The sequence below is a fragment of the Lytechinus pictus genome, chromosome 1, assembly GCF_037042905.1.
Source record: "Lytechinus pictus isolate F3 Inbred chromosome 1, Lp3.0, whole genome shotgun sequence".
In the NCBI taxonomy this organism is placed as follows: domain Eukaryota; kingdom Metazoa; phylum Echinodermata; class Echinoidea; order Temnopleuroida; family Toxopneustidae; genus Lytechinus; species Lytechinus pictus.
In genome coordinates, this window is record NC_087245.1 from 41,300,001 (window position 1) to 41,325,700 (window position 25,700).

The 25,700-nt window shown below is 36.6% G+C and overlaps 1 protein-coding gene across 1 annotated transcript; it reads left to right on the plus strand.

The window, feature by feature from the left end:
• The first annotated feature begins 3,187 nt into the window (after positions 1-3,187).
• LOC129267320 (short transient receptor potential channel 7-like) lies at positions 3,188-22,977 on the plus strand. The gene is made up of 13 exons (XM_054905044.2): positions 3,188-3,434; positions 4,871-5,104; positions 6,194-6,484; positions 7,009-7,245; positions 8,262-8,426; positions 9,590-9,878; positions 11,032-11,277; positions 12,229-12,481; positions 13,171-13,414; positions 15,435-15,641; positions 16,502-16,564; positions 17,200-17,275; positions 18,162-22,977. The coding sequence occupies exons 1-13, from the start codon at positions 3,237-3,239 to the stop codon at positions 19,250-19,252; spliced, it is 3,594 nt and encodes a 1,197-aa protein (XP_054761019.2). The 5' UTR covers positions 3,188-3,236; the 3' UTR covers positions 19,253-22,977.
• The last annotated feature ends 2,723 nt before the right edge of the window (positions 22,978-25,700 follow it).

The following is a 25,700-nucleotide window of genomic DNA, read 5'->3' on the forward strand; positions in this document are numbered from 1 at the left end:
TTACCATGAAATGAATAAAGACAATAAATAGGAATTAACTGAGTAAGTCTCTGAAATGAAGACATAGAAAAATAAAACAAACGTTTATTTTGCAAGAACATACTGCATATTGGACATTCATTAACATGAAAAAGAAATGATTTAGAACTGAATCACTAACATTTTGATGTGACTTAGGGCCTTTTCACACATAATCTTGAATCATCATTGTAATGATGATTGCTAATGTAATCGTGACTGTGATTAGCGTTCGTGATCCTAATCATGTTCCAATTTGGTTTCACACGTGCTAGATATTCGTCATTAGCTTTATTTTTTCTGGAATCATCATTCAAATCACAAATTTTTTTTACCGTGTGAAAGGGCGGTTACTCATTTAGTTGGAGCTTATTTTATCAACCTATATCGTCTAACTCCTTTTTCATATGTGTACTTGCTACTTATTGAAGTTTGACCAAAATTCTCACTTGAAATGATAAAGTTGATACACAGTACTTATCCCCAATTATACATAGCACAAATGAAAGATGAAATTATTGAATGGAATCAACAAAAACATCATATGCACAGAAAGGATGTGGGAACGAAAAAAAATGAAACCCAATCCCGATTGTATCTATAATAAATGTAATTGCCACAAATCCAGATTTCACAGATCAAAGCGTGTGCATTTCAATGCGCATATTTCCGATATGTGGAATCCCGATAAAATAAATAATACTGCCTTGTCCTATCTGGTATTACCAAGTTATTACATATCATTCTGAAATAGCAGATGTTATGTATTTACATGGAGCATGTAGTAAAACAAGAAAATACAATTACGCTTGTTCTTGATTTGTTTATTTATTTGTTTATTTTTTTTGTTGGGGGGATTTTATATCTTTTACACACAATGTTGAAAAAACCCACTGTACTTAAATATGCAACATAAAGAGTAATCAATGCGCGCACTATACTCGACTAACCTTATTTCTGTTGCATTTCACGATCGAACCCTATGGCCTGTATTCTTAATTCTGGTTTAATATAAAATGAATGGTGTAAAGGGTTCCATGACATTTGCTCTGGCGACAATTGCTCAGCTGTAAATTCCACACACTAATGGGATGACAAACTTCAACCTACCCTAAACCAAACTCTAAACCGAAAACAAAACCATATTGTAACCCTAACCAGTGGCGTACCTAGGATTTTCCACAGGGGGGGGGGGCAAAATTTGCTGCCCAATAATTTGACAAGCAAAAAAAAAAAAAAAAAAAAAAAAAAAAAAAAAAAAAGGTCATCAAAAACAAAAATGAAGGTTTTCATACCCAAAAAAAAAAGGTTTTCGTACCAGAAAAAATTTGACAAGCAAAAAAAAAAAAAAAAAAAAAAAGGTCTCCAAGCTCATCAGGGATGGTGGGCGATTAAGGTCTTCAGGGGGGGGGCAAAAAATGTTTTTTAAGCTCGTCAGGGGGGGCAGGTATATGTCTTTTGTATGGGTTGTGGCTCGTCAGGGGGGGCTGAGTGCCCCCCTGCCCCCCCCCCCGTAGGTACGCTAGTGACACTAACCCTATATCTTAGACGAAATAAAGACGGAGCAATTGTCGCCGGAGAAAATGTCGTGTCACCGGTTTAACTATGTGTAGCCGGTAGTGACACTTATCTCGTCAGTACTTTCAGTTCCCATAGCATTCACACTTGTTCGGGAATAATTATTGAAATATATCTCTTCACCATTAAAACATGAAGGAAGAATATATGAAAAATACATCTATAAAATAAAAAAAAATTAAAACCCTTTTCAGCTCCTTTTTTAGCACAGAGTTAGACCATGGTCTAAGTTAATCTTGACTTCATAATGAAGGGCCTATATGTTTTACACAAACATATCCATATATGCAGACTGAATCCAGCGGTTAACCAAAATGAACCATGCCACATCTTTAAGTTATTTAGATACCGATACAACAAAATCTTGAGACTTGATTTCGCCCTATCCAGTCAAAGCTAATATGCCGAGTAACTAAGATATGAAAATGATAAAACCTTATTACAGTTTTCTATTTTTTTTCTCCAGTAATCCAGACTGAACTAAACTTATAGAAGATTAAAAAGTAATATGGAACTCAAAATGAATTCGTTATTGAGCATGTTGATTACGTAACTCAAAGGTCGGTATAATTAATACCAGAAAGTATGGTCAAGTATCTTCTGCAATAGAATTATATGCTTGAGCTTATAATGGTATGTGTGTTGCTTTTGAAAACTAAAGGAACATTGCCATAGAGGATTCGATGATTTATCAATCAAATGAAAGTAATTTTCAGACCAAAATCATTTGTTATAGCTTGATTACGTAACAAAGGTCGATATAATTAATGCCAGAATATACGGTCGAGTGTCTACACGACTATAATTATGCATCTATGTTTAATGTATTTCAAAGTGCGAGTTGTACTTTTGTTTCTCTCGCTTGCTTTCCTGTCCCCTCACATTTTCTTCTCTCGTCCTCTGTCTTTTGATATCTTTCTTCTTTTGCACCCTTCACACTCTCTCTTTCTATCTCTTTATATACATTACATACATGTTCAATTCACTTAACAATATAACAATGATTAATTATACTCTCAAAGTGCTTACAATAAATACAGTGTATATTTCTCTATACATAATTTATATCAGTCTCTCTCTTTCTATCTCAGCTTTGTCATTTTTGGTAATAACCCCTCCTCTCCCTCTCCTCATTGTGTATCATCTGCTATTCTGGCGATCATCTTCTTTATATATGAGGCCTTATAAATTATCTTCAATCTACTCTGTGACGTATTTACTTTTTTTTTCTTGAATAAAATTGGTAGAATTATTGCCGTTTGTAGAAATCAATCTTATGTGTAAACTATGTTTACAAAAATTTCTCTAAATCAACATAATGTCCATAAATTTTATATGCTTAACAGTAGATAATAGATATCTACAGTACATAACAGCACATCGTTGTTCTTGTATATATTATCATCATTATTATAGTGTTTCTATTTTGGATTATTCATATTCAATAAGTACACATATATAATTTATACACTAGTATACTGTATATTTAGTTTGAACTCAGAAATAGAAGCATGTAAATACCAAATAAATGACCTTATACATTTATCTTTCATCTTTGGAAAATTTGCAGTACTAAAAGGAGGGAGGTGGAGAAGAAGCAGAGGAAACTCCACCAGGCGGGGGACCGTGCACTGAGCAACATGAGACGGAGGGCCTACGATTCCTTCCTCGTCACATCGGGGGCCAAGGAGCACGACCTCCTCTCCAAAGACGAGCTCAACTTCCTCCAAGCTGCCGAGATCGGCGACCTCCCCACCGTCAAGCAGATGCTGGAGAACGACGACCTCGCGCCCAAGCTCCTCAGGTGCACGGATTACAAGGATAGAACAGCTCTGGAGGTAGGCCTATACATAAGTCTAGAGGTTTAAGATTGCTCTCTTTGTATCTGTCAATTTACTTTAAAGGGTCTCAACGAAAATCAGGGTTTGTGCTGATTGGGCCCCCCTTATTATGTGAAATAAATAAGTAAACAAATAAATAAATGAAATATACAGTGCGTCCTAGAAAAAAACAGAGACCGAAAATTATCGATGATTTATCATAACTTTATCACAAAAACGACAAATTGCCTATCATCGTAGAGCTTAGAATCTCTTTTTTCACCTGGTATAACGCAGAAGATTCCTCATTCACGCATGAGTGAGTACACACAATTTGAAGAAAGAATATCATAAAGACACTTGTCCGGGGGGGGGTATCTATATCTATTATCAGATTATTGTTCTTAATTATATTGAAGGAAAAAAAAAGAGTTATAAAGGTAGCCTTGCATTTAAAAAAAAAAAAAACTTTGTTCTATTTCCATTGTATATATTGTTATTGGTTAATATGATTATCACGTTATTTAGTGTTTACCATAAACATTTATTTACTTTCTTGTATAGTCATATTGCTTGCAATGTATATTCATTTGTATTGATTTGTACGGTTATCATTTTATATCTGTGTAATTATTCCTTATCTTGTATTGAGTTGAGAAATGAAATAAAACTTGAACTTGAACGCAATAATTTTAGTTTTTCTATTACATAGAGAACCGATCCCACCCGGCACTTCATACTTCGGGCTGAAAATTTCTATCGAATTTCCGCTATTTCGATATTTTTAATATAATTTTTTATCACTAATGTATTGGAATACTAGCTCATAACAAGGCATATTCTATCATTCCTTTTTGTAACATCTTGTATATTAGTCGGCCTAATTTAGAGAGCTATAAAACGAAAAGATGTAGATATTGGAGAAATATCAGTGACTTTTCAGCCAGAGTGGAATGTTACCCATGTAGTGAAAAATTGTCATTATTATCAATATGACCAATCTGCATCCGATGGCCATTACCGGGCTGGTTTAAGATGACAGCACTTGAAGATATCATTAATGTGCTCACTACAGGATTGCGTCCATTCGGGCAATGTTTATGATGCTAAAGATGATCCTTTTTACATATGATTATGTATCTTTATACATGTAAAAAAAAAATCATGTTCATGGAAAAAATATATGAATATGGTGGTAGTGATTATTTTTCCTGATTGCTAATAAAGTACAAATAGTTCTAAGCAAGCAAACAGAGGACCAACGGCTTAAGGTCCTCTCCGAGGGACCTGGTCATAAAGATAATACCAAAGGACACTTGCGCGCCAAGTGGGAATCGAACCCGGGTCACCGGAATACGAAACCCCGCTCTACCGACTGGGCTAACACGCCTCAAATCAAGTTTAAAAAGATATAGAAAAATAAATCAAGACGGTACATTCCCTTGTTATTCTAGGTTTCAACGGAAAGTGAACATCTTGAGATTGTGGAATTCCTGGTCCAGAAAGGAGGCCGAAAGCTCGACATCCAAGCCATCCAAGAATCTCTTATGTTGGCCATCAGTAAGGGGTACCTACGGATCACACAAGCCTTGTTGAACCATCCCGTCCACCAGCGAAGCAAGGATAAGTTCAGACTAGGAAGTCTTACCAACTACTACCAAAGGAAGAATCATAGCAAGTTTGAGCAGGTAATGTCGAATAGATACATGCATATGCCCTTGATTGACCGTGCTCATTAGGGGGCGGGGGGGGGGAGTTGCCACAGGAAGGTTAAAAACTTACTTTTTGCAACAAAAAAATCACATAAAAAAGAGCACAAATCCTTATTTTCACATTTAATTACAGCCGAATTCAATCAACACTTTGTATGCTCCGTCGTTTCATTCCCTCTCCCACTTTTTTGCGTATAATCTTGACCACATTTTTAATACATTCTTGCACACAGCCTTGGGTATATGGCCTCTGGGAAATACTAGGTAAATTTGTAGCATGAGAAAGGGTATTTTGCACAAAACGTTATTTGGAAAAGTGTTGGCAATATACTAAGTGCCGTTAGGTTAAGTGGATAGAAGACGAAAAGCGTTTGCACCCTAAATATATTATTCAAAATGGTAAACAACCCTCGAAGAGTCCGAACATGCACTCTAAAACACTGAGTAAAATTTTACCAAAAATTAATATTGGGTAGAAAGGGAACATGCATGTTTGCTGGGTATTTTCTTTACCCCATATTGGGCTGTTTTAACGCAACATTTACCCAATATTCCAATTTTACCCATCATTGGGTAAACCTTTAGAGTGTGGAAATAACTGGTTAAAATCCGAGGTCGGGATGAGGTTTCTTCAAAAACTCCAACCCTATCCTGGCTAAAACTGGCGATAAAACTGTGACAGAAACAGGAAATAATAGTTGATATTATAACTGGGTGTTTCGTATAGCTGTAACGAGCGACATTACAAACGACAGGTGATCATTTTCTTGTGGCAAATGATATACACCGAATTTTCATTGACGTTGATTTAGCTCCCAGGAAAACAAAGAAATGGTAAATTGGCTTAATGGCAATTATACCAAATGGTTACAGCAGAGGAACTTGTTTATAATTATACAAATTAGGAATAGGCCAAGCAAGTGAGACAAAAATGTAAAGTAGTCGTAGAAAAAAAGTGAAGATCAACCAGCAGTGAAATAATCTAACTAATCGGTGCCTTTACCCAATTACCCTCCATCACGCTCCCCTGTCTTCTTTTAACCCCCCCCCCCCTCCCCCATCCAGGACGTCACTCCTCTGATGCTGGCGGCCCACTGCAACGAAATCGACATCATCAGGTTGCTTCTCAACCGCGGCGACACCATCAAGAAGCCACACAACTCCCTCTGTCAATGCACCTACTGCAGCAACAAGAAACAGTTCGACCCGCTGAAGCACTCCCTGGCTGGGTTCAACACCTACCGTGCCCTGGCCAGTCCGGCGTTCATAGCACTCACCAGCCCGGATCCCATCCTCACCGCCTTCCTGTTGAGTCAAGAACTCGCATCCAACGCCCGGATTGAGAAAGAATTCAAGGTAAAAGGCAAGGGCCTGGGAACGATTTTCTAAGAGGAGGAGCTGGTTTGTTAAAAAAAAACGAAGCAAGAGAGAGGAAGAGAGAGGGAGAGAGAGGGAGAAAAGTTTTCACTCCCGAATGAACGTGATTTTGGTCAGAGGTAACTCTCCCCCGAAATGGATATGGCAGTGACTCTTGTCTTTGCGTCTCTGGTCACCCCCTGCACTTCACAGGGCTATGAGTTAAGGATGTCAAGAGAAACTCCGAGAATTGTAATAACAGATACGCCGTTTTTAAACAACAGTAATGTAGGGCATTATTGAACATTTTACTGATACAAGGATGGGGGAAAATATCGAGAAAAGGGGGATGATCCTAATCGTATCATATTAAGACTAATCGTACTTCCTCATAATGTGAGGTACCCATGCCCCCCAAAAAAAAATCTTTGTTAACTATTATCTATTTTCGAAACATCATGCAGAATGTGCGTTCGCCCGTATATGAGGCACCGTTTTTCTAATATTCAATGTTCTTTAACCAGAATGAATATCGAGACCTTGCCCGACAATGCAAGGAGTTTGCCTCGGATCTTCTCGACATGTGTCAAAATTCGGAGGAGGTACGGACTATCCTGAACAACGAGGCAACAACCCTGGACGAGTCCGAACATGGAAGGGGAAGCAACTGGTTGAAATCCGAGGTCGGGGATGAGGCAAATTCTTCACGAACTCCAACCCTATCGCGGCTAAAACTGGCGATAAAACTCCGACAGAAACAGGCAAATATGATATGATTGATTGATTGATTTTATTTTATTCATATATATATACATCATTTTCAACATTACATAACATTTATATTAGTGTAATCATTAATATTATATATATACATGAGTGGAGCATCATAATCTCAATGAGCTTGAGAAAGATGTTCCGAGAAAAAAAAATAGATATATAAATTATACATTGGCTTAAAGAATACATTCAATGACGCGAACATCAAATAAGAGGTCAGAGAAGAGCAAGAGAAATAGAGTGAGGGGTGAGAAACACAGTAGGAGAGAGAGAGAATTGAATAGAAAGAGAGAAACATGAAGAAAGTACTAACAATATATAAAATACAAGACATCATGTTTTGAGAACGAAGACTCATTGGTAAGGTATTTTGTTTGTATAATAATAATCACAAACAATATAAAAAAATAGTGTAGTGGTATACAATGATAAATGGGTGTTTCATAAAGATGTTGATAAGTTACGAGCGAGTTTACAAACGACTGATGATCATTTCTTTTGGTAAATGTTATACACCAAATTTTCCTTGATGTTGAATAAGCTCCCAGGAAAGGATCACCAATCGTACGTAAAGTTTCTCGTATAGCTTACAAACAACTTTATGAAACACCTATAACCTACGTAGCTCTTTAGAATTCCATAAGGATTCAGAGGGTTGGGGACGAAAGAAGTTACTCTCGGGCCTTTTCTTTTCTGGTTAAAGTGGAGCCAGTGGCAGAGCTGGGATTCGAACTCACAACCTCACAATCATGGGTCCAATTCTCTAAGCACGAGACCACATGACCCAAAACTTTAAATTAAATTGTTTCTAAAATACCAAAGACAAGAATTCTTGAATTTGAAGCTTGATCTGAATCATAACCAATTTATCTTAATCTACCTCATATATTATATTCCAGTTATTATGCTTGATGTCTACTAACTTGTTTCACTCAATATGCTCTATACGTCTATATGGTTACGACTGATCAATATTTTACTCTATTTTTTATTGCTTTAGTTCGTAGCGCATTCTCACTGTCAGCACGAGCTAGCTACACTGTGGTATCGTAATTTTCCTAGCTGGCGATTGATGAGCTTGCCCAAGAAGGTTTTTGTCAATGTCCTGATTGTTCTCGGACTACCGTTCTTTACCCTGTGTTACTATCTGGCCCCATATAGCAAGGTAGGTGAGATCGATTCATATCAGAGGGCCTATTCGTTGTTTCGTTGCCCTGACGTTCTGGGCCAAGGTAACACAAAGCTTAGCAATTGATTATGTGCTGATATTTAAGAATGATCATGGGCAATTCCATAAAATGATCAACCTTTTTGTACGTCCGACCCCCATTTTCTCAAGTTTTACTTCGCTTCATAAACTGACCAAGTCATGGTCCTTTGAGAACATTATAGACTGTCAAAAGAACAAAAAATCAGAGACCAAAAATTTCATGAAGGTCCCAAATATAGTTGGTCGGACGTACATATTTTATGGAATTTCCCTCATAAACAATAGCCAATGCAATCAACAGCCATCAATCTTAGAAATCAGCCTCACGATCAATCGCTAAGCTTTATGCTACGGTGACCTGGGCTCAGTGACACAAAGGTTTGCTATTAATCGCTAATTTGAAAGAACAATTTTGATTGGTTCCTATTAAGTATACTGGGCAGATGCGCATGCAACGTTTATCGTGATAGGCCATGTAATCTCGCGACCAATCGCTAACCTTTGTGTTACGGGGCACAGGTTATCAAATGTCTTATCTACCATTTGCACTATATGTCTTCTGAATCTTTAACCTATCAACCTTTCTCTGTCTTCAAATGTCTTTCGTTTCATCTCTCACACATTTGCTTGTAAAGTGTCCCCCTCTACCGCTCATCCTTTCTGATTCCACACCATAGTTATTATCATCATTTATTTATTCATTTATTCATTTTTCTTTAAAAAAATCTTTATTATGATTATTACTAACGTTTTGGGGAGGGGCTGGGTCAATGTGTTTGCTTCCCTGGGTATCTGAATGCTTAATCAAAAGAGGGTCTTTTGAGGTTCCCATTAATAATTGATATTCTTCAAAGCGGAAAACACACCACACCCGAGTTTCAACTCACTGTTTAAATAGGCAAATGGCTAAGCGACTTTTAATTGCAATTTACTCAGTATAAAAACTGGGTAATATTATTTCATTATCTAATTTTTTTGCTTGTCAGGTTGTTAAAGTTGTCCAACATCTATAATTTCGACGTGTTGGATCGAGTTAGAACTAATTATTATCGTAAAAATTTCCATGTCTACAGAATGGACACATTTCAATATTATGGTGCTTCGTTTTTGTTTCCTAGCTTGGCCAGTTCGTAAGCAGTCCGCTTGTCAAGTTCATCCTTTATTCCGCCTCCTATTTCGTCTTCCTCCTCGTCATCTTCATCGAATCCCTCTACGCCCAAAACTACACCAACTGGTACCATGACCAAAAAGAAAAGAGACTAACATCCCTCTTGCGAGAGCGACTCAACACCACCACCAATACGTGTCTCTCAATCTTCTCCGGTTTGGAAAAAGAGGATTACATTATTCATCTTCGTTTCTTCGAGCTCACGCCCCTAGAAATTGTTATACTGATATTCCTCATGGGTATGTGATGAATTTATTGTCATCAATAATACTACCATTTTCTAAACATTGAATTATGATTGCATGTCCTATTCAATTCCTTTGTGTAAATGTTTTCCCTCATAAAGAAATTCATATAGTTTTCATCAAACAAGGAACAATGTTCCCATTGGGGTATGCTAAAGTAGCAATTGATGGAAGACGTAACAAAAAAAAAGAAAGGAAAAGACTGTGATCATTATTACATTTCTCTCCAGAGAGGCAGGGTTTTATTGGTGCGAGATTAAAAGAAAATGACTGAGGGAATTCCAGCTTTATATTAATTATGTGAATATTTTTATTGATATAATTATCATATGAACACTACAATGATGGTAGAGTGACGTAATAATGACAAAAAAAATAAGCAACTGAAAAGATGCTGCTCATCATTACACATCTCTCCATTGCTACAGGGTTTCTTAGCACGATAAAAAAAGTAATAATGGGCTGAGAAAAATCAGCTTTGAATTTATATAATCATGTCATATGAACAATTAAAATGATTGGATGACGAAATAAAAAACAACAAGTAATAGACGCTGATCATGTTTTTTTACATTTCTAAAAGGGTTTTACTGAATCAGTAAAACCCTTTTACAATGGAGAGAAATGTAAAAAAAAAATGATCAGCGTCTATTACTTTTTGACAGATACGAGATTAAAGCAAATGACAGAGGGAATTAAATCTTAATTCATATAAATATTGATATAACAATATCATTTGAACACCAAAATGATGGTTGGGAAACGTAATAACAATAAAAAAGAATGGAAAAGACGCTTATCATCATTACATATCTCTCCATTGCTACAGGGATATTTTGGTGTGAAATTGAATGCAAATGACTGAGTGAATTCAAGCTCAAAATTCATGGTAATATTGACAAACCTATAACACATGAACACCGCATGTTGGATGACGTAACAAACAAAAAAGAAAGGGAAAGATGCTGATTGTCATTACACATCTCTCCATTGCTGCAGGGTTTCTTTACAATGGGCTAAGGGAAATCAAGCCAATCCATATAAAGTCATACACCCATATCATAAGAACACTGCGATTATGTTTGGATGACGAAAAAAAAAAAGTAAAAGATGCTGATCACCATTACGCATCTGTCCATTGCTACAGGGTTTCTATGGGGTGAGATCAAGCAGCTATGGGCTGAGGGTCTTCTTGCTTACTTGGCATCGATATGGAACTGGATCGATATCGCCATGTTGAATCTCTACCTGGCGTCATGCACACTCAATATACTTAGTGTGACCAAGGCCCGACTGGCGATTGATTTCTTCATGACCAATGTCAACGCGCCATGTTTGTATAAGCACGGTGACGACTCGGTAGCACAAGCGCATTTCTATTTCTTGCAACGAGGTAATGTTTATTTCTTCAATTTATACTCTTCTTGGCCCTGTCTTACAAAGAGTCGCGATTGATCCGATCAACCACAACTATGTAAAGCCAGCTACGTCAACATAAAAAAATACAGTTTTGCTCAAAATATTTTCTAAATAGAATGTATATTAAATCATCAATCGTTTCCTACCTCTTGGTTTACAAAGGATATTATGTCCTGTAAAAAAAAATTGTGACAATGATGAATTTCCATATAGTTGAGGTTGATCGAATCAATCGTAAATCTTTGTAAGACGGGGCTCTGTTCTACCTTCATGTATTCAAGAAGAAATAAGAAATGAAAGTGGGATATTGGAATATATTTTGACATAATATTCAGATATTGTATCAAAGTTTCCATTTCCTTTACCGTCCTTTCTTCCTTTTCTTTCCCATTTGTCACGTTTGTTCTTATGTTTGATGAAGTGCCCAAAGCTCCCCCATACGCCAGTAATTGTATTTCACTAAGTATTTTCTAGATTTCTTTAAGATTATTTTTGCATTGATTTGCCTGGAAACCGTAACTCTTGGTTGTGATTGGTCAAGCTAGTTGACTCGTTAAAGATTTACATGGTTTGTTTTTATACAGTATATCAATTATCTATGAACAAATCTAAATGAAGTATTTCTTTTCTCGTATCCCTCAAAACATAAACTCAATCTATTCATCATTATCATAAAATTCATATCTTTGTAAATTTCGAGGTAAGAGACTCTTTTTAAACATATATTATTGGGTGGTCCTTTTCAGGACCAACACTTGCCCAAGAAAGATACATGGTGTACCTTGAAACCTACTACACTATGATATTCTTCTAACAAATAAATGAAAATGCCAGATGTACATGGTGATTATGATCCATGGTCTCTATGTCCTATAAAAGTATATATTTTTGATGTAATGTATATAAGTCTATTTTGTTTTGTCAGAACGTTCAATGTGGCACAACGATGATCCCGTCTTTGTCTCCGAAGCCCTGTACGCCCTGGCCAACGTGCTCAGTTTCTCACGCCTCTCCTACATCCTACCGGTCAGCGAGTTCCTCGGTCCACTCCAAATCTCCTTGGGTCGGATGCTGGGCGACATCCTCCGCTTCGCCGTCGTCTTCATCGTCGTCTTCCTAGCGTTTTTCTGCTCCATGTTCAATCTGTATTACTCCTACGAAGATTCAAAGTTCGGCAAGTACGTTACCATGGGTTGCGGTCACGTGACGTATGTTAGTCACTTAGCTATCAACTTAACCATTCTGCTTTTCCACCAAACGTCAGTCATTTTTATAAATTGAAGAACAAATTTTATTTATTGTTAAACAAAAAAATTATAACAAATTCTTAAATGAATGAGTTTTATGGTATATTCAAACGACAGCGTTACTGACATCAAACATGATCTTGGAAGTTGATGTTAGCTATTGAGAATCCCTGATTCATTCATCAGAAATTTCAGGAGAAACCTCAACATCTCAATCAATGATCAAGAGCTTGTTGAACATCCTGACATCTCAAGAAAAGGAAATATTCCTTGTAATGTAATTATCTTCCGCATCCTTATCTCTGAGAGTTGTGTATATGCTGAATCAAATGACAGACTTTGTATTTTTTTCAATTCTAAAAATTGCTTAAATATAATGGTATGATATTTTCTACTAAACTCTAAATATGAAAGGGCGGAAATGGGTATATCACCCCTTTAAAGGGTCGAGGAGTAACAGCGCTTTCAATAAGGTATTAAGGCATGAAGGGTGAAAAAAGATATTACTCCTCAGGCGTTTTACACCCTTTCCCCTTTTGTATTTTTAGAGTGCATGAATTTCATGCGTAATCTTAATCTCTCCAACTAATCATGTCACTAATCCACCATCATCTTCTCAGTTTTGGTCAGGCGTTCCTGACCCTGTTCTGGGCACTGTTTGGCCTGGGTAACCCTGCAGACCCCAGGCTCCACCACAACAGCACCAGCAACGCCACGGGGTCGATGACGGCGGGCGGTAAGGGCGGGTACCTGATCACCGAGTCGTTTGGGACCATGCTCTACATGATCTACTACGTAGTTATGGGTCTCGTCATGCTGAACATGCTGATCGCCATGATGAGCAATTCCTTTCAAGAGATCAATGTGAGTTTTTTTTTTCAATTCATTTCATTTCACATCTCTTAAAATTAAAATGATATGAAATTATTCACACAAAAAGTTGCTTTACATAATCAACAAGCAAGAAAAAACAAACAAAGAAAAAAAAAATTATCACAGCAAAAAATGTAGTTAAGCGGATATGAGCGACAGACAGGAGGACATTGGCCTATCGAGGTCGGTCCCTCTAATTAACCTATGAAAAGTTAAAAAAATAAGTGATGAATTCCCCATTAACGGAGGATTGCGTCAGGGAGATACAATTTCACCCAAGCTGTTCAACGCTGCACTGGAGGAAATAATTCGTAAACTAGACTGGGAAACTCGGGGGGCTGAACATTGAAGGTGATCGTCTTCATCACCTGAGATTCGCCGATGATATCATTCTCATCACTGATAATGGTCTCAAGTTAGAAGATTTGCTCAACGATCTCAACACTGAAAATAAAAAAGTAGGCCTGAAGTTCAACATGAAAAAGACAAAAGTAATGTTCGACAAATTTGCCACGGAGCAAAGAATCATAATGGATAATTCTGAAATCGAGAGAGTAAATCACTATATCTACTTTGGGAAACATATTAAAATGGATCATGAACATCTGAAAGAACTTAAAATGACAAGAGCTGGATAGAACGCTTTTGGAATTTCAATGACATCATGAAGAGCAATTAATGTGCCAACTTGCCTTAAGAGAAAAGTCTTCAACCGATGTGTTATACCAACAATGACCTATGGTTCCGAAATCTGGTCTGTAACAAAGAAAATGTAACATGAACTAAAAACGTACAAACGGACAAAAATTGAGATGAAGTGACGAGCTTACAAAGTTCATTGGCATAAAGTGGATTGCATCAGCACAAGACAGACACCTTTGGCACCAACCTGAGGAGGCCTTGGCATTGCAGTGGGCTGAACATGGCTGATGATGATGATGATAATGATGATGATGATGAACAATTTTTGTTGAGGGGTGTGATGCCATAGGAAAAATCAATGATAGATATATATGAGGTGGTTGCGTTGGATGTTTAGTTATGTAAGGTAGTTAAGTTGATAAGTGAGTTTAGTTTATTAAGTTAAGTGCTGTAGTTAGGTTTTGTGATGTAAAGCGCTTAGAGAAATTTTGATAAGCGCTATATGAATATTGAATTATTATTATTATTATGATAAAACAAAACGTATCATGAAGGTGTGATTGGCGGCAGGCAAGAGTAGGTGTTGGAAAAGATCATATACATATTGCTGATTCAGGAAAAAGCAATCAGGAGCAAATTAAGTTAAAACATTATTCACTATGCGAATAAGGGGTAAAATTGAGAGAAAAAAAGGAGAAGAAAAAGCAAGAAAGAGGGAAGAATAGGATTTAAAAATACAATGGGGCTGCAGCTACGGGGGCAATTAACTGTAATATTTTATGTAGTGGAAGAAAAAGGAAAGAGAGAAAAAAGGGGAAATAAAGTAAGAAAGGAGATAGAAGAGGGTTGACTCGGTATTAACCCTATTATTCAATCAATAAAAAAGTTCAACATTTGGTCTCCTTTTGGTCATCTTGCCCTTATTAAATACACACTGGTGCCGCCCCTGAAGTGTTTAATATCATTATTACTGTTTTCTTATTTTGATTTTTACCATACACTCTACGTATTGTATGTAGGCCGATCTCTTATTTGTTTTATCTAGCAGTCTGTTTTGTGTTTCTATGAAAGCACCTATTGAGAATCAACTTTATATTATTATCATAATATATCTAAGGACAAATAATCTTAAATTACACAATGATGATGATAATATAATAATAATGATGATAACAATAATAATAGTTATATTTATATAACAATTAATACATCATGTTTTTAATTGCAATTATTATTACTTTCGGTCCTCAGATCTTGGCATGCCCTTTCCTTCATAATCTAATTTAATTGATAGGTAAACTGCAATTAGGCAAAGGCCGTTTACTTTCGATGAATCTTAAAATTCAATTTTCTTTGAATAAAACTGTAGAGTGAACAAGACGTAGAATGGAAATTCGCTCGGGCTCAGCTCTGGATGTCTTACTTTGAGAAGGGCGCCACCATCCCTGTTCCTTTCAACATTATCCCATCACCTAAATCATTCTATCATCTTTACAAGTGGGTGGTAAAACAGTTGGTGAGGTGGAGACGAGGCCCTCCATCCATGGACAGTAACCAAGTACCATTAGGAGAACGGGTAAGGACAAGTAGGGGCCTCGAAACAAGGAGGGAGGGGGGTTCCGGCCCCTCCCCCACTTTTTTCCAGAACCATGTACAAAAATGTAAAAAAAGACCATCTAATTGTGATTTTTTTGCATGGTTAGCCCCCCCCCAAAAAAAAAAGAGAAAAAAATCACAATCGTTTCACAGTCCCTGAGGATGGTTGATTACACTCTGAATTTAAAAGATTGAAAATAATTCCAGATCGGCTGTGAACAGAGTGACCAGATGGATATTTGATTTATTATCAATCTTAAGGACAAACCTTAGATTTAAATTCTAATCTTATAGCTTTATATTTATATATATATAGAAGGTTCAAATCTAAATCTAATATTCGGCTGGTCACTCACTTTTCACAGCCAATCTGGATTTTAAGTCCTTGGAATTTAGAGTGTAACTTTTTGCCATTCATGTCATTTCTGAATATTTATCTTTCTACGAGCCTATGTCACATATTGATAGTCGTTTACATTTCGGCCAGTTATGACATTTCTGAATAATATCTTTTGATTGTAAAGCGATTATAAGCGTTTATAAATTCACGTAAATTTTGTGTGCGCTATAGAAAAGTGATACAATGTATGATGATTTATATGACAAAAGTTATAACATCCACCAGAAAGAATACCGATTCTGACATATCTCTGAGAAAAGCTGAATATCGAGAACAGACCATGTTCAGAATACCGACACTGAACAAAAATGCGAAGAGATCCGTGACTAAAGTTTTGGTGAGTTTTATAACAATCTGACAATTGCTAAACAACAATATCTATCACAACTTTTATAACAATTTTTACTTACTTCATTTGTTGCATTTGTGTATCATCACAGAGAAATGGTGTTTTCAATATCTTGAATAAACTAGAACTACGGCGTGATGAAAGCACACACGAGGTAAGAGATTATACATTTTCAATTGTTCTTGAAATTGAAAAATAAATTTAGGACTTCAAAAATTACATAATTGTAATATTGAAGTGTTATTTCAAGATTTGTTAATGAACTATTGCCATGACTAAAATATACAAAAGTTATATATCTGATATATAGGAATAAAAAAAAATCATATGCTTGGATTGCGTTTGCAATTTGACTGGTATCGTGAGTTTCATTTACAATAAAGTAGTTAATGCATTATATTCACTATGGTTTATAAATGAAATTCAACCTCAATCCAAATTCAGTTTAATCTTATTTGTTTCTTGAAATATTAGACAGTATGTTATTGAAATTAACATAAAATCAGAATGTAATAAGAATATAAAACAATGGTTACAAGTAAAACAGAAAGATAAAAAGATCAATTTAAAGTAAGCAGAGCCTTTGAAGTAATAAAGGCATGAATATGTTTTAATCAAACACGTCAATGAATATAAAAGTAAATTGATACTTATAAAATTTCATATAGACATTCAAGAACTGCCGAGTACCTGTCATATTTTGTTCTTCATTGTAATGGAATGATGAGCTGATTCTTTAAAATGTTTAATTCTAACATTGAACGTAAAATTGTTGTATCTTATTTACAGAGTATTACTAAAGGCATAATCAAAAGATATCTCTTCAAATTACAGAGGGATAAAGAAAATGATGAAGTGAATGAAGGTACATTCCAATTTCTTGTTTCCCTTTAGTAAAAGACAGACCAATATTTATGAAAGTGTGAAATTGTGATTCAGGAATAAAAAAGTTAGAATAAAGGGGATGCCCATAACCATTACACATCTATGTAGGTGTGACGTTACAAAGGGGAGGGGGAGGTGGCAGCCCCAGTGATTCTTTTCTAAGTAATAAAAAATGAGAGAGAAAGGAGGGAAAAGGAAAAGACACTGATCATCATTACGCATCTCTCCATTGCAACAGGGTTTTTTGTGCAAGACGAAATGAAGGATTGCTGTAGAGGTCTTGGTTTTGTCACCCAATTGTTCAAATTGAGAACAAAATGGCATCCCCTCTTATTACGTCTAGGTAGTATTCCAAGGTCATAGATAGAGCTGGGACCTTTTCCACACTGCACACTAAGCTCCAGTTCGGTTATGGAATACTTTATTGTAATCTTCTTCAATATTCTGAACAAAGAAAATAGACATTACCAAAAAAAATATTTAAAAGAAAATGTGTAATTTTTCTTATTTCATTGCAAGTTTAATCTTTTGTCCTCAATTCTTAGATTGATCAGAATCATCTGTGCAGGGTAAATAAGTTGTTAAAAGGCTACAAGGTTTAAAGCAAAGCAGATTTCACATTGTACCTACTTTTGGAATTAAAGCATATTTTGATCGGCAACTTTCCGACAGTGTGGGGACGTCATTGTTTGTAAATTTAGTTTTTGCTATTTGAGTATTACTAAAATCTCTGAACAAGTGATAGATTACACAATTACATAATACAAATTATTTTCATGGGAGAGGGTCAGAAAGAGTGAGGCTGATCTTGAGTGGGCTATAACTGATATTGTAAGAATATTCTTAATAATATTTATCCCTTATAGGAGAACTGGATGAAATCAAGAATGACATATCAAGTCTTCGATTTGAGCTCATGGAGCAGCTAAAAGCCCCAAAGACACCCAGTGCACCCCTAGCTCCATCCAGTGCTCCAGCGTTTACCTTCTCGTTTCCGAGTGCGACGACTGGTTCATCGTCTACAAAGGGTACAGATATTAGCCATGAGCTGAATGCTCTCAAGGCAAAGGTGACAGAGCTGACTAAACACATAGAGACCCTTACCAATGCCACATTATCACAGCAAGTAGTTTCTTACCACAATAGTCACAGAGGTAGTTATGATAGGATGGGCCATACAGATCTTGGTACGCGTTGTGGCAGCGCAAATAGCTTGAGGACATTGGATAGCGATTGCAGTAGGTTGGAGTACGACCTCCAAGGCAGACGGAACTCGTCTCCAAGAGTGCTAGATATTGGGGACATCCCGTTGAGCTATGATGGCAGTGAGCGTCAGCAGGAAGTGATTGTCAGACGTCGGAATCGATCAGGACGGAGAACAAGTGCCGATAGTGGTGACACAAGGCGCGAATCGTTGCAAAGGGCGTACGATGTGACCGACATTGTTGGGTATGGAGATCATGACAAGCAACATAACAATAATAACCCAAGACAAGGTTATGGTGGCAGAGGGGTAGGTCACACAAGCGACAACAGACGACAATCAAAACCAGCACAGAGTGGCAGGAGTGGGATGTCACATGAACCTGATAAAAGAAGCATATCCAGGACACTCAGCCGTGGTAGCATCCATGTAGGTTTCGACCTTGAGACACGCCATGACCCCATCTTGCGCGTTGTTGATGAAGACGCGACAAGGATGGACTTTGAACCCGACACGTCTTCATCGCGCAATGTGATCCACACAGCACCCGACATGTCAGGGGGCAGCCAATCAAGGGACTTTGAGAGCAGCAAAGAGGTTGGTGTATCTTATGACTTTGATGAACACCGTGCTGATGGAGGATTGAGGAGTGGTGTGAGGAATGGAAACACAAGGGCGCGTTACACACAAGAACAAGACACCCTCGGTGTGCCAACAGGACACTATAACATTGCATTCTCTTTAGATGCCTGATGCAAGAATTCTACTTAGCTAACATTGAATTTTAAGCCCTGTATCCATTTCACGGAACTGCTCATTTCGTAGTTATCTGGCTTGTAGTGTGGTGACATATATGCTTTTCACACTGCATTTCCTTAACCCCATACTATCCTTACCCCGGACCATCCTTAACCCCATACTATCTTTTTTCGATTCACACTGTCTTTCTTATCCCCATACTATTTGCTTAGCCGGGGTTAACGCCTTAACCCCGGGCAATCACACAGCTCATAAATATTGATGATTTTACCATACAGAGCGCGATTAACGTGCAATTTCCACTTCTGTGATTGGCTAATGCTTAGCCCCACTTTTGCTTAGCCCTGTTTCGTTTCACACTGCATCTCTTAGCACCGCAATTGTGGTGCTAGCACCACAATAAGCCGGCTAACCCTGCTTTTTTGCAGGGCCAGATAGTACCGTACTATTTACCGTGCTAGCCCACTTTGCTAAAACGTAGTGTGAAAACGAAGTGGGCTAAGCTTAACCCCGGGAAATTGGTGGGGCTATGACCCCCCCTTAGCCCCACCAATTTAGGACAAAAAGTGCAGTGTGAAAAGCATATTAGTGGTTCATTCGCACAACTCGTAAATCAAGGGTTGAAGAAGCTAGTCTATCAAAGCTGGGGTTCTTATTTCATCGACCAACTCCGCAACACTTCAGATACATGGCAATATTGATAAAGCAAACTGCCTCGGTCTGCAGGAATGACAAATTTTAGTCTGTCAATTTTTGTACTCCAGATGATTTTATTTTAATTACAGGCTGAAAATGAAATGGAATTTGTAAACAATATTGTTTATTTTTCAAAGGGCAAGGAAATGGAAGTGACATTCTTAAGGTAGTATAACGTACTGCACAATTTACCTTGTAAGCTAGAACGTTATAAGGTGGGCATCAGAATTTTCAAGCTTGTGTATAGTCCGAAAAGAGAATCATGATTATACGGCTCACCTTGATTTATAAGATAAAAATAACATTATTTTGGAATACATATTTATAACCAAAGATTATAATTATACTATAGTAATCCAGGAATTAAATATTCAATAGCCTGCCTATAGCCAACACAAAACAATGGGCTATGCATGCAGAACATATAGGCACAGTGACTCTGTGATCACTTGTCTTCAAAGTTGTATCTTATAAGCGGATCTTGCAATGGTATACAAAAAAAAGTTTTTTTATTCTTGAAAATGATTTTTCAGAAATCATATTCACTGGAATCAGTAAGAAAAACTTTTGTAATAAGCGGCTTGGTTTTTAACAATTCAAGATCGCATCTCTGGCATTGACAGCATGATGTTTCTTTTAGATGAGCCATTAATATTTTTCATTTGTATAAGACGTCATATTAATTATGCAAACAAGGTTACATCAATATCTTTGGTGGGAGAATCACAAAACGCATATTAAAGGAGAATGAAACCCTTGAAACCAGCTGAATCCATATCAAAGAGAAAAATCTAAGATACATATTGTTGAAAGTTTGAGGAAGATTGAATGAATAATAAGAAAGTTATGAGCATTTGAATATTGAGGTCACTAATGCCATGTAGATCCTCCCATTGGCAATGCGACCAAGATCTGTGATGTCACACACGTACAACTCCCTAATTACTTTAGTACTTATTTCACTTATATTCTCACTTTTATAGTCTATCACAAGGTGAGGTGTTCTCTTTATGAGAGGACAAGGACAGAGGTTTCACAACATTATATCATTGATGAATCGTTTGTCATATGATTAGAATGAGCAAAAAGAGATGTTTGGGGTATATTTTCAGTGTCCAAAAGGGGAGAGTTGTTCATCTGTGACATCATAGATCTTGGTTGCATTGCTAATGGGTGGATCTCCATAGCATTAGTGATATCGACATTCAAATGCTCATAACTCTTCTATTGCTAGTCCTATTTTACTCAAAACTTTGTTGATCTTATTCTTTGATTTTTCTGCTTTCACAAAAGCTAACTTGCTCCAAGAGTTTCATTCTCCTTTAATGGCTCATTGTCCATTCTACACCTATAAAAGATTTGGGACAATATGGTCTAATACTGGGCACCTTTCATACTGTACAATATTGGTTAAAGTCTGGCCAACTTGAGTTGGATTAAAATACTTACAGTTATTGGTTTAAAAATTGCCAATTTACATCAATTTCAACTCGAGTTGGATTAAATTACCCTGCAGGTCAGAGCATTTAATTTTTTGTGGGCAATCATTTACCAAAAGTTAATTAGAGTGAATGGACTTTCTCTGGAAAAAAAACATTTGTTGAAACATCTAGATATAGTAGGGGCTATGTGCACTTTGAAATAAGAAACAAATCATTGATTTGTGGAATTGGGGTATTTCACCATATCAAAATGAATATGTGCAATATTATGTTAGTAATATAATCCCTCGATCAATTCATCAATGACAGAAGTGATATCATTCTTTGACAATTTCATAAAAATAGCACAAAGCTTTAGCAATGTGATCAAACATACTTACTAATCCATGTGTATACAATGGGTTATATAAATCGAAATACATAGAGATAATTTATTTTTTCCCTTTCAATTGCACATTGAATTATTACATTTGATAGTTTGTTTTTTCTGCATGAAATAAATATATGTATGTTCACAGCTGACCAAATTAGACAAGAATAATATATAACATTCTGGAGTATTTTTTATCAGAGCCTGACTGAACCTAAAGATTGTTCATGGCGGGTGTTATTAAAAGCCATCTGTGAAGGGGCTTTCACAATTGCTCATGCGATGGGTTGCGATCATTTGGTCACAATATATGTTGCACAGAATCACAACGGTTGTAAGCAGTCGCACCACCAATTGTGAAAGGGGCTTAAACTACATAAAATAGTGGCAGCACTCTGGGGTGGGACCATGGGAGTAGGGGCAATCAGGGAAAATGCCTTACTTAGAACCATCCCCAACTCCCCCCCCCCCCAGTTGTCCCCACCCAAAACTGTTGATGACTGAAAAAATAGGGAGAGTAAATAGTAAGCAGGCCTAAATATCATATATGCAGCCTGTTCAGACCATGAAGTGCTCTAAAACCACTTTCAATTCTTTATCTAACTTGTTCGCTGTAAGCCACCCTCACACATAAATGATAAAAAAAAGTTTCAATCGGGGGGGGGGGGAGGGTGGGTGGATAGGACAATTGCCCACTCCTGCTATATAAGCTTTGCCCTCTATTTCCCCCCTGATTTAAATGTCTTGGTACTGCTAAAGCACTGCGCATAGGCAATCACATAGACTCCTTCCATTTTATATTACTTGGAAGACATTTGGCTGATAGTTTGAAAGTCATCTTTCAGACGTGTGAAGTCCTTTTTATCTCAAACTGGCGCCTTAATTGGGCTAAGCGCCTCTCAGCAAACTATCAACCATATTTGATTTTCTCTATCTTGATTACCACCTGCCATATCACCAAGTTGGGCATGTTATTTTTACTCTACGAGAAGTTGTCAGCTTTCTACCTGGTTTCCACTGCTAATTCTCTCATTTTGTGAATTCTATTTAGTGTCTCACAATGCAAATGTTTAGCCCACAACCATTGTGCTCAGCACTCACACACATTAAGGTGACTCTGGTAAATTGTCCTAGGCACAATCTTCAACAAAAATCTCATTGTAAACACCTGAATTGACTGGACCATTCCCAAGATGACTAATAAATTCATACTTATTAAACACTCTGGAAGTCAAGAGAAGTGAGGTTTGTCTTTGAAAATTTTCTAACTAGAAAAAGAAGGAAGAGTGATTAAGAAAGAGAGAGGGAGAGAGCCGGGGGGGGGGGGGAGGGCAGGGGAGAAGAGAAGGGAGAGAGAATCAACTACTCTGAAATCCGAATTCTATCATATAACCACTGTTACACTTTTCTCCATTATTGGTCCATCTAATCTAGGCCAACTTTTTTTATACTCGAAATGACAAATCAATCAATCATTGAGAAAACAAATAACGTTCAGTTAACTTTCATACTTTATTAAAACTTCAAACAATAATAAATTTTTCCTCCAGAACAAGTGGTTACCCTCATTCATGTCAAGTAAAAATGCATCTCTGAATCATAAATATTGTCATACCACTATCACTGCCAATTACTGTAATATTGTAACATGAAACGTACATTAATAATATAAATTCATTGAATCACTTTATTTCAAACAGTATACTCCAAGCCAACAAAACAAAAATAGTGGACAATTACAGACAAGCTAATTTCATGCAAGCCGTATGTTTGTATCATACCATAGGTCACAGAAAAATCTTTAATCAGAGTTGGATTTTAAGTATCGTTGCTCCACATAGCTAAGTATTACCATTGCAAAGAAATTAAATGTTAAAAGCATTGTAGATATGTACTTCAAAAATACTTTAAACAATTTAAATAGAAGCAACATGTTATAAGAATAATTTTAGTGCACATTATATGAGTTGATAATGGGAGTGTAGATCAAGGAAATTCACCTTGAACTTTTTATACGGAAACTGAACATATAAAGGCCATTAGGACAAATTTAACAGAACAGGAAATGTGAGTAAAGTTATGAAATGAACATTACATTAAATACATCATATTAAATAGTGTTAAATAGGAGGGGGGAAAATCGTATGGAATAGACTCGTGCTTGGGTGAATATGATATATAATATTCAGTAGAGTGCAAAACTGAATTTGCAAGAGTGTAACCTCAGCTGGAATACACCCTTCTTTGGTGAGAAAAAGAGATAAACATTGATCATTCTCTATCGTAATCATTAAAGGACAAGTCCACCCCAACAAAAATATCATTTGAATAAAAAGAGAAAAATCCAACAACCATAACACTGAAAATTTCATCAAAATTGGATGTAAAATAAGAAAGTTTTGAAATTTTTAAGTTTTGCTTAATTTCACAAAACAGTTACATGCACATCCTGGTTGTATGCAAATGAGGGAACTGATGACATCACTCACTCACTATTTCTTTTGTATTTCATCATATGAAATATGACATATTCTAATTTTCTCCTCATTGTCCTGTAAAACAAAGTTTTATTTCTCCCTGAACATGTTGAATTACCATTGCTTAACATTTTATGGTTCAGTCAAGTTGGTCCTTATTGTCAAATCTGCAAAAATTGAAATAATGTATAATTCGAACAATAAAAAACAAAAGAAATAGTGAGTGAGGGACATCATCAATCTCTCATTTGCATGTGACTAAATTGTGCATATAACTATTTTGTGAATAATAAGCGAAACTTTAACCTGTCATAACTTTCTTATTTTACATCCGATTTTGATGAAATTTTCAGCATAATGCTTGTCTGATTTTTCTCCATTGATTCAAATCAACATTTTTGTGAGGTGGACTTGACCTTTAAGTCACCCAGATAGGTTTTTTGTAAATAGCCAAAATAGTAATGTGGTTTTGTGATGTGCAGTGGTTGGTTGGGCTTGAAAACGAGAAATATTGAGGTTATTGAAATTGGTTGAACACTGTGGAAGCATCATGGTCGGTTGGTCTGGGTCCGGTAACACAAAAGATTGTGATTAATCGTATGCTTTATTTATCATATGCTTGATTTTCATAATTGTAATAATAACAACAATGGTCAGTTCTTGTATAGCGCATAATACATTATGAATAACGTCTCTATGCGCTTCCAAAGGACTTGGATATTATTACCCCGGCTTTGATTGTAATAATAATATAAGTCAGTTCTTGTATAGCGCATAATACACTATGAATAACGTCTCTATGCGCTTCCAAAGGACTTGGCTATTATTACCCCCGCTTTAGCTGGGCTGCCTAGGCACTCAAGCATTCAAGGAATTTCTTCCTACCGGGTACCCATCCATTCACCTCACCTGGGTTGAGTGCAGCACAATGTGGATAACTTTCTTGCTGAAGGAAATTGCGCCATGGCTGGGATTCGAACCCACGACCCTCTGTTTTGAAGTCAGAAGACTAATCCACGGGCCACAAGGCTCTACTGAACGGTGTAGCCAATGTAATAAATCATGAAAAAAATGTTCTACAATGATTGCTAAGCTTTTTTGTGTTACGGGCCCCTTTTCTCACCTTTTAATCAGAGAATTGTGGGTAAGTATCAAGTCATGACCGTTAGGTACCTTCAGCAAGATATCAATCAACATTGTGTCACACTCGACCCAGGTGGTGAAACGTTGTACCATTGGACATGTATATGCAAAATTTATTTTTTTAATTTGCGAGCAAGTGAAGCCACAGAGCAATAATTTTAACATTTTCCAACTTTAAGATAGATTTTGACATTGTCAAGAAATAATATATTTCACCCTCCTCTCATTCTTTTTCTCTTTTTTTCCAGTTGTGTTTTTTTTTTTTTTTTTGGGGGGGGGGGGGAAATGCCCCAAAGTGCCCCCCACCCCATTCC